The sequence below is a fragment of the Macrotis lagotis genome, chromosome 5 (assembly GCF_037893015.1).
Source record: "Macrotis lagotis isolate mMagLag1 chromosome 5, bilby.v1.9.chrom.fasta, whole genome shotgun sequence".
NCBI classification, from domain to species: Eukaryota; Metazoa; Chordata; class Mammalia; order Peramelemorphia; family Peramelidae; genus Macrotis; species Macrotis lagotis.
In genome coordinates this window covers 267,818,692-267,827,270 of record NC_133662.1, presented here as the reverse complement: position 1 = coordinate 267,827,270, position 8,579 = coordinate 267,818,692, and the positions used below count along the sequence as shown (strand labels likewise).

The following is an 8,579-nucleotide window of genomic DNA, read 5'->3' as shown; positions in this document are numbered from 1 at the left end:
AACGTTCTGGAGCAGGAGGACCAGGGAGATGCCTGGGCTTGGTCTCTGCTCTGCTCACCTAGCAGTCCTCCCTTTCTAGTCAAATACCCTAGAACTGAAGGCTCCCTAGGCTGTAGGGCTGCAAGGTCTCGGCTTCCCTGGGACCCGGTGGCAGTAAAGGAGAGCCTGTTAGTGGGAAGAAGACATATCCTTTAACATAGGCTAGTCAACAATGTCATTGGTTCGTGATCACTTTCCTCCTATTATCTGAAATGGTTGTTATTATTGCTGCCTATAGATAATCTCAGGGACTGTTGATCCTGGTGACTTCACCCTATGCGATTTCCATCATTTGTCATATTCATCATTACTGACATTTAAATAGCCTCAAACCAGGACTTTGTTCTCCATGCTGGGGAGGCAGACCCTGCTTAGTCCTGGCCTGGGCAATAGCCCGAGGAGGACCATCCTGACTGCCTTCATTCCCATGGATCAGCTGCTTTCTTCAGCTTCCCGAGTATCTCAAAGGAGGTAAGAGAATCCCAGAAAGGGGAGGGACAGTAATATCTCAGCTGTTGGTGGCCATAGGGCCATTCAATCCATGACCCAACCACAAGAGGGAAGGACAGGAACTGGGAAATCTTTCTCTTTTGTCATTATGGTGGGAGGCACCTTACAATGCAACAGAGACATTGTAGGAGCCACTAGGAGAATGGGAGAGATGTGGAGTGCTTTTAAAGGGAGACCTTCCATAAAGATTGGAGAGATGCCTGGGCCACCAGAACCTGGTCAGAGGGGAGGTGGGGAGTTTCTTTCAAGGGCTTGTTGTGTTTAAGGGGTCCTAGGTCCCAGCTGAGGTTCAGCCCCTTCCCAGACGTGGTCCTTTCCCTACAACTAAACTAACTGGGAACTAGAAGAGGAAGTAAAAGGTTCGGAGAAGTTAAGACCATTGCCAAAGGTCACACAGGTAGGAAATGTCAGCTAGGATTTGAATCCAGGTCCTCTAAGAGGAGTAGAAGGAGTGTTATATTTAGGATCAGGGACTTAGATTCAAATCTTACTGCTGTCACTTAGTGCCTCAATGGCCTTGGACACCTCATTTAATCTTAACCTCACTGTAACTCAGTTTCTAAATCTGTAAAATTGTTAGACTAGGTGCCTCTGACATCCCTTCTGGCTTTAATTCTGTGATACTCTGATTCAATATCTCTCCACTGGCTCTCACTGGCCCTCCTAAATCCACTCCTGCCTTTTCTGTGACTTGTTTATATTTCTTCTCTTTCTCAGATTCTCCCTACCCCACTTTTTATTTAGTTTTTGCAAGGCAATGGGATTAAGTGACTTGCCCAAGGTCACACAACTAGGTAATTATTATTGAGTGTCTGAGGTCGGATTTGAACTCAGATCCTCCTGACTCCAGGGCCAGTGCCCTATCCACTGTGCCACCTAGCTGCCCCTCCACCCTTTTCTTTTTCACTCCTCTTTTTCCATCCTTTCCTTCCATTTCTCTGCTTTGGGTTGTCTTCAGAGGACTATATCTCAGTGAGAGATGAGCTTAAGTTGATTCACTAATCAAGAGTCTGGGTATAGCTTATATTTGTGATTAAATAGTTTTGTGTGGATATAATAGTAACAGTGTGGTTTAATTAAGTCAGTTATGAGCATTCTCAGGCTGGGGATAGGGAGGGATGGGGATGTTCCTATGGGGAATTCTGCTCCAGTCAAAGCTGGCCTTTGCACTATATGAAAGCAAATGATATTGTACAATTATTTTCAGATGATATTGTAATGATTACTTCAATGCTCATTGAAAGGATGAGAAAAAGCTTATTTCCACATTTCCATTGTCCTTTAATCTTTGAAAATACTGCACATTTGATCCTGTTAGATCCTCTCAACAATTCTGAAAGATGTCTGAGATATCACCCCAATTATGGGGAAACTGGAGCTTAGGCTTGCTAAGTGAGAAACATGCCCTAAATGAAAGCTAGATCTGAACCCAGGCCTTCCTGCTACAAAATCCAGAGCCTTTTCACTGTCCCACTCTGTCCTACCTATGGTCATCAGATTGAGAACTTGAAGTGATGTGAGCAGTCACCCGGTCCAGGGTTGCTTCTGGATCTTGTGGTCAGGCCTAGAGTTTCTCAGTAATGCTCTGGTGAAGCCAGAACCTACCTCCCACCCTGATTCTTGGATTCCTGCTTTTAAGTGAATAAAATGCCATTGGAACACAGAGGAAATTGATTATATTAAGACAGTTATCAGAATATTTTTCAGAAACAAGTTCTCAGACTCCAAGTTAAGAATCCCAGAATTGATCTCATTCTTTTTTCCTTTCTTTTTTTCCCTTCCTTTTCCTTTCTTTTTTTAAAAGATTTTATTTGAGTTTTACAGTTTTTCCCCTAATTTCGCTTCCCTCTCCACCCCCCCCCCACAAAAGGCAGTCTTAGTTTTTAGATTGTTTCCATGCTGTACATTGTTGATCTCATTCTTAAATTGTAGAGAAGAGGAAACATTGGTGATGAAAGGGAGTAGCCTTAAGCTATCCAATGAGTAAGTCATGTTGGGAGGACCCATTGGATATCCCTTCATGAAAATGGCAGATTCTAGGGGCACTTGGAGGCAAGAAGTATCACCTCTGGCATTTCCTAGTAGCTTGTCTTTCTGGAAGTTACACGGCTAACTCCAAGGAGGCTTCACTGAACCTCCATTTCCTTATGCAAAAATTACTCATTATGTGTTAGTCATCATGTCCAAACTTGGGGTTCCTTATACAAGAATGGAAAGGTACCCCCTGCCCTCAGGGGGCTTGCATTCTAACATGGAGACAATGTATAAGAGGGAGGGGTGGTCAGGAAAGGGGACATCGAGTCTTACAAGCTACAAAGATGCTCTGCACAAAGGGAGTTTGTAAGAATAAAATATGATCCATTAGACTGCTTGGAAAAGTTTTATAATGAGGGTGGGTCCCTGCTTTTGTAAGTGCTTCTTTCAGGAAAGGAAGGTTTTTTGGGGGGAGTTTCAGTTTGAGTCTCTGGAGTCATGGAAGCTGAAATGGAAATGCCTAGCATCCCTAGGGAAGAAATAGTGATGAAACTCATGGTCTTATCTCTTTGCAGCTCTTCCTTTGGTAGCTCAGAAGAAAAATATTGCATCCTTGAGCAGAGGGACCGACTTCTTCGAGAAGGTGAGCTGCCCATCTGACCTATTTCTATTTTTTTTTTGTTTTTTTGTTTTGCTTTTTGCAAGGCAATGGGGTTACGTGACTTGCCCAAGGGCACAAAGCTAGGTAATTATTATTGAGTATCTGAGGCCGGATTTGAACTCAGGTCCTCCTGACTCCAGGGCCAGTGCTCTATTCACTGTGCCACCTAGCTGCCCCTCTGTCTGACCTATATTTGAAGCACATGGAGACAGCCAGGTTCTTGCAAGCCACTTGGCTTCTTGGTGGGCCTTGTCTCCTCTGCTCTTTCCCAGTCCCATGAGCTTTCTGAACCGTGTTGAGTAACTCCTCCTAGACTGCCGAACCTTTGACATTTGGAGTCCACAGTTTGGTTGAAGTGCTCAACAATGATAACAATAACAAAAATATCTGCTATTTCTACAGTCCTTTAAAATTTATAAAACATTTTATTGGGGTGGCTAGGTGGTGTAGTATATAGAGTACCAGCCCTGGAGTCAGGAGGACCTGAGTTCAAATCCAGCCTCAGACGCTTAATAATTAACCTAGCTGTGTGGCCTTGGGCAAGCCACTTAACCCTGTTTGCCTTGCAAAAACCTAAAACAAAACACTTTATGCACATTATTGCACTGAAGTATTATGTTAACTAGAATAGATTAAGCACCTGTCTCCAAGAAGGCAATTTCAGAGTTTAGGACCACGGGCATTGTGCTAGAACATACACGAAAAAGACAAAAAAGAAGGTGTGCTTACAAGGATGACAGTTTAATGGGGAAGACAACATGCAATGAATTGTGTACAAATAAGATAGGGACAAGATGGGGATGCTCAGAGAGGAAATATGAATAGGAAGGGAGTCAGGAAAGTCTCTTTGTAAAAAAAGTGAGTTTTTAGCTAGGACTGATGCCAGGGAGGCCAAGAGGTGGAGATGAAGGAGAGAGTTTCAATCATGAATAGAACCAATGAAAATACAAGAAATCTAGACTTGTATGAGGAAGAGCAAGGAGGTTAGTGTTACTGAATGGAAAAGCATAAAGTAGCACTTAGAGGAGATTCAAGTGGCCGAAGACTCCACAACTTGGGGGGAGATTATAGACAGACTCACCCTGTTTTATAGAAGAGGAAAGAGGGACGTTAACCGACCTATCCCATGTTACCCAACTAGAAAATATCCCAGCCAAGACAAAACCATTTCCTTTCAGACTCCAAATCCACTCTACCCCATTGTGGCCTCTTTAATTTTCAGTTTATACTTTCATTGAAGAATTTGCCCCACAAACCACAAACCCCACAATTTCCAACTTTAGCCAAGAACTGGGAGTGCTTCAGTTGAAATAAGAACCAGAAATCATCAAAATCGAATCTCCAGTCTTTCGGCCATTGGAAATCTCCAGGCTGTTGCAAAAAGAAATCTTAAGGAACAATTGGTCTCATTGTTACTAAGGGCCATGACTGGTTCTGTGTGGTAGTCATCATGGGTTCTCTTCTGCTAACTAGAAAACAAGGACTTTTCTGTCTTATCACAAAACTGGTACAAGGCAGATTTAGCAGAAAGCTGGTACAAGAAGGAAGAACCTAATAACAACAGCAAACATTTATTTAGAGCTCTGAGGTCTGTAAAGCATTTGAACTATGTTATCTCATTTGATCCATGATCCATCTTATTTCCAATGATCCACTCCTCCATGGTCCCAACACAGTTTTACCCTGGACCTCGTCATCACCCACAAATACGCCTCTTCTGAGATCATACACTCTGATCTCAATCCATTGGCATGCCATCTAGCTCGCTGACTTATAACCTCAACCTTGTTCTTCATCTTTACGATGACCTTCAATCCCTCAAGTCTTCAGTTCTTTCCCAGACCATCTCTCTGCTCCCCGCCCAGCCTTCTGGGTGGCCAGGTTCAACTCTACGGTCCTCTTCCCTTACTCCTCCCATGCTACTGAGTGAAAGTGGTGACAATCAGGAGACTGTTGATGGTGGCCACAAAAGTTCACGTTGATATAATACATAACATAATCTCAGCTGATCTTCATCCTGGTCATGCCTGCTTGAAAAAGGTACCTGTGCCTCAGGGCTCTGTCCTGAGCTTTTTGTCTCCCCCCTTGATATTATTTCATTTGGTGATCTCATCAGCTTCTATGGATTTAATTATCATCTCTTTGTGGATGATTCTCAAATCTTAATATCCAACTCTAACCTCTCTACTGCCATTTTTCATGCCTCTAACTGCCCAGTAGACACCTCAAACTGAATGTTCTGTAGTCAAGTTAAAAGTTAACAGGTCTAAAAATGAACCCATCATCTGTCTCCCAAATGGGCCCTCCTCCAAATTTTCCTATTATTCTTGAGGGCACCCCCTTCCGAGTTCCTCAGATTTGCAACTTAGATGTCATCCTTGATGCCTCACTCCTCACCCCAATATTGAATCATTTCAGTTGACCAGTTACCTGATCTTAATATTGCCCCATTGTTTCCTTCCTCTTTTGCCATTATTCCAGTCCAAGCCTTCATCACTCACACTATTAAAATAGCTTGATGGTGGGTCTGTCTGTCACAATGCTTTCTCAACTCTTCCATTTGTTCTTCTAGTCAGTTGTCAATAGCTCTTCCTAAAGAGTAGCTCTGATCATGTCCCTGCTCCATTTAAGAAACTCCAGGGGCTCCCTAGTTCCCAGAGGTCAAATATAAAATCTTATGTTTGGATTTGAACTCCAATGTATTCTTTGATACAGTGTCACAGACCTCCCTTCTGTTTTTCCATCTGACACTCCATCTCCAGACTCTGGACATTGCCTCAAGTTGTGCCCTCTGTCTGGAATGTTCTCCCTCCTTTTCTTTATCTCCTGGCTTCACCAGCTTCCTTCAAAATTTCCTCTGAAGCCTTTCCCACTTCTCATTATTAAGGCTTTCCTTTGCTTGCTTATCTCCAGTTTATCCAGTATATGAACAGCTCTTAGATAGAAGAGAAACTAGGTTTGTCACTGAAGGCAAAATTCAGATTAGTGGAGGCAAGTTGCATTGAGTTTCATGTCAATTCCTATATTCAATCCAGTATCAACAGAGGGTTGGTTGGTCAGCCCCAAGAAGGGGAAGCAGTGATCACTAGGTACCAATACAGACTTCCCAAGAGTAAATTAGCAAATTAACCAAAAGTTATGTTAGAGAGATGCTTCCTCTATTTTTGTTGTAATGCTTTCTGGGGTCAGAAGGCAAAAATTCCTTAAGAGTAAACCTTCACTTCATTTATACATAAAAGGAAACCAAGGCTCAGTAAGTTTTGATGGGTTTTTCCCAAGTTGACAAGCCAATATGGAAACATAAATCCTCTTGGTCTAGTCCCAGTGATATTCTCTTCCAACACACAGTCTCCTTGTTTGTAGTAATCCAGTCCTTCTTCTGGTTGGTTTGGTTTTCTAGATCAAAAAAGGATAGTGGCCCTGGACAAAGCTGAAGCCCTTACTGGTACGTGTCCAGATATGTGTCCCGAGAAGGAGCGCTACCTGAGGGAGATCCAGAGCCAGCTCAGTCCCTTCGAGATGCTTCCAGGAACTGACAAGGTGCTGCTGCCTCCAATGGGGGGGGGAAGGGCACTGCTGTCCATATGCTTATGGCACAAAGAATAGAATGGGCAATTCTTGTACTTATGAACATGGGAGAAAATTTCAACCAAATGATAAATTCATCTATGAAATTCTTTTTTAGGTGACAATTTTTGCTTCTCCAATGACTTATTTCTGACCTTTAGGACATAGTCTGCTCCCTGAAGTCTTCCCTGTTGCCTTATTATGATAGGATATGATCCTGGATTTCAGAGGCCGGATATGTGTATGCACACATGCATGTGTGTGAATGTATGTTATTGTGGTTGTAGATATGGACACACACATACATGTATGCATTTATATGTATCTAGGAACATGCACACCACATACTCTCCCTGGTGGATTGGTGGGAAGTCATAAACCAGAGTTACACAGAGGCTGGTGTGGACAGGTTCTATTTGCATCTTTGAACAAAAGATGTTGAGCCCCTTAGCTCTCAAATTGCACTCTTCTATGGCTACCCCATAGTTCCGATTGGCTATTCATGAACCACTCCACCCCTTCGCCAGGAGCTGAGCTCACACCCATGTTCTTTTCCGCAGGTAGACCATGGAGCAGCAATTAAAGAATACAGCAGGTCCTCCACTGACCTGGACAAACTTCTGCCCCATGAACTCAGACCCTTGGCTGTACTGAGTATGACCATGGATTATATTGTCACCCATATCATGGACCAAGGAGAGAGGAATTACCAGGACTGGTACAGATTTGTGTGGAATAGGACCCACGGGCTAAGGAAGGTGTGCTCAGTCGCTGGTATCGGGGATGATCTGAGAGCAAAGTGGGATCAAACACCCACCTCTGCTTTTGTCTTCTTGTCTCATCTCATTCTACTATACTGGCCCTCATCTTTGTTTTTGTCAAACCCTATCATCACATGTATATTCTCCTTAATTTTGCCTTTTTGGGGGTATCCACCTTGTGGGGTTTTAGTACATAGAATATTGAGCTTGACATCAAGAGGATCTGAGTTCAAATCCTAACTCAGTTACTTATTAGCTTTGTGTCTCTACATAATCACTGAACCTCTGTTTGCCTCAATTACTTCATCTGAAAAATGGGAGCGATAATAACTTCTACCTCTGCTTCACAGGTAGAATTACATTTTGCATAATGTAAAGTATTTGGTAAACCTTACTGTGCTACACAAATTCTGGCTATGATTGTTATTATGGGAAAGAAATTTTTTTTAAAAAAATCTTTTTCTTCCTATCTGTTGAGTTTTAGATCATTTTCATTACCAGATATTCCCTTTGCCCCTTCTCTCCTTAGGGAGCCATCTCTTGAAACAAAGAATCAAAGGGAAGCTAACCAATACATCAACCAGATTAGAATCCATATCCAATTTCCTACCTGTATTAGGTGACACTTGTCCATAGGACAAATTCCTCTGAAACTGGGTTTTGTCATCTGTGGAGTGTAAATAGTAATCCTGTGGTTCCCCACTCTTATTAGGAAGTCTTGAACGCATATTTTATTTTCTCTTAGGATCCTATTTTTAAAACCAAAAGGAATCATCCATTGAGCCCAACTTCATTTTACAGATGAAGAAACTGAGGCATAGAGAAATTATCTGACTTTTTCAAAGTAGCCAAATCGTATTGTTGACTTGTATTAAGTCAGATGAAATCTCCAATTCATCCTTCTGTGAACATTCAAAAACGTCCCTGTTTTCAAAATAACATCAACAAAAATTGAATGCACTGTTTCAAAAAAGAAAAAAAATGTGTGTGTGTGTGTGTGTGTGTGTGTGTGTGTGTGTGTATTTCTTGTAATCCAAGGCAGCATCAAGGGAGGCATTACTTCTAGG

At 42.4% G+C, this 8,579-nt stretch overlaps 1 protein-coding gene across 5 annotated transcripts in view; it reads left to right on the top strand.

Annotated features, from left to right (window-relative positions):
* The window catches only part of LOC141489120 (uncharacterized), a 41,575-nt gene that overhangs the window by 357 nt on the left and 32,639 nt on the right, over positions 1 to 8,579 (top strand). For 4 of the 5 annotated variants that reach the window (XM_074189818.1, XM_074189817.1, XM_074189815.1 and 1 more), the window contains exons 1-4: positions 17 to 510; positions 3,099 to 3,166; positions 6,585 to 6,724; positions 7,312 to 7,509. In XM_074189818.1, coding sequence (XP_074045919.1) covers positions 389 to 510; positions 3,099 to 3,166; positions 6,585 to 6,724; positions 7,312 to 7,509 — 528 coding nt within the window. In that variant the 5' untranslated portion in view covers positions 17 to 388. Of the gene's footprint in view, positions 1 to 16; positions 511 to 3,098; positions 3,167 to 6,584; positions 6,725 to 7,311; positions 7,510 to 8,579 lie in introns of those variants that run through there. The other variant, XM_074189816.1, reaches the window with a different exon arrangement.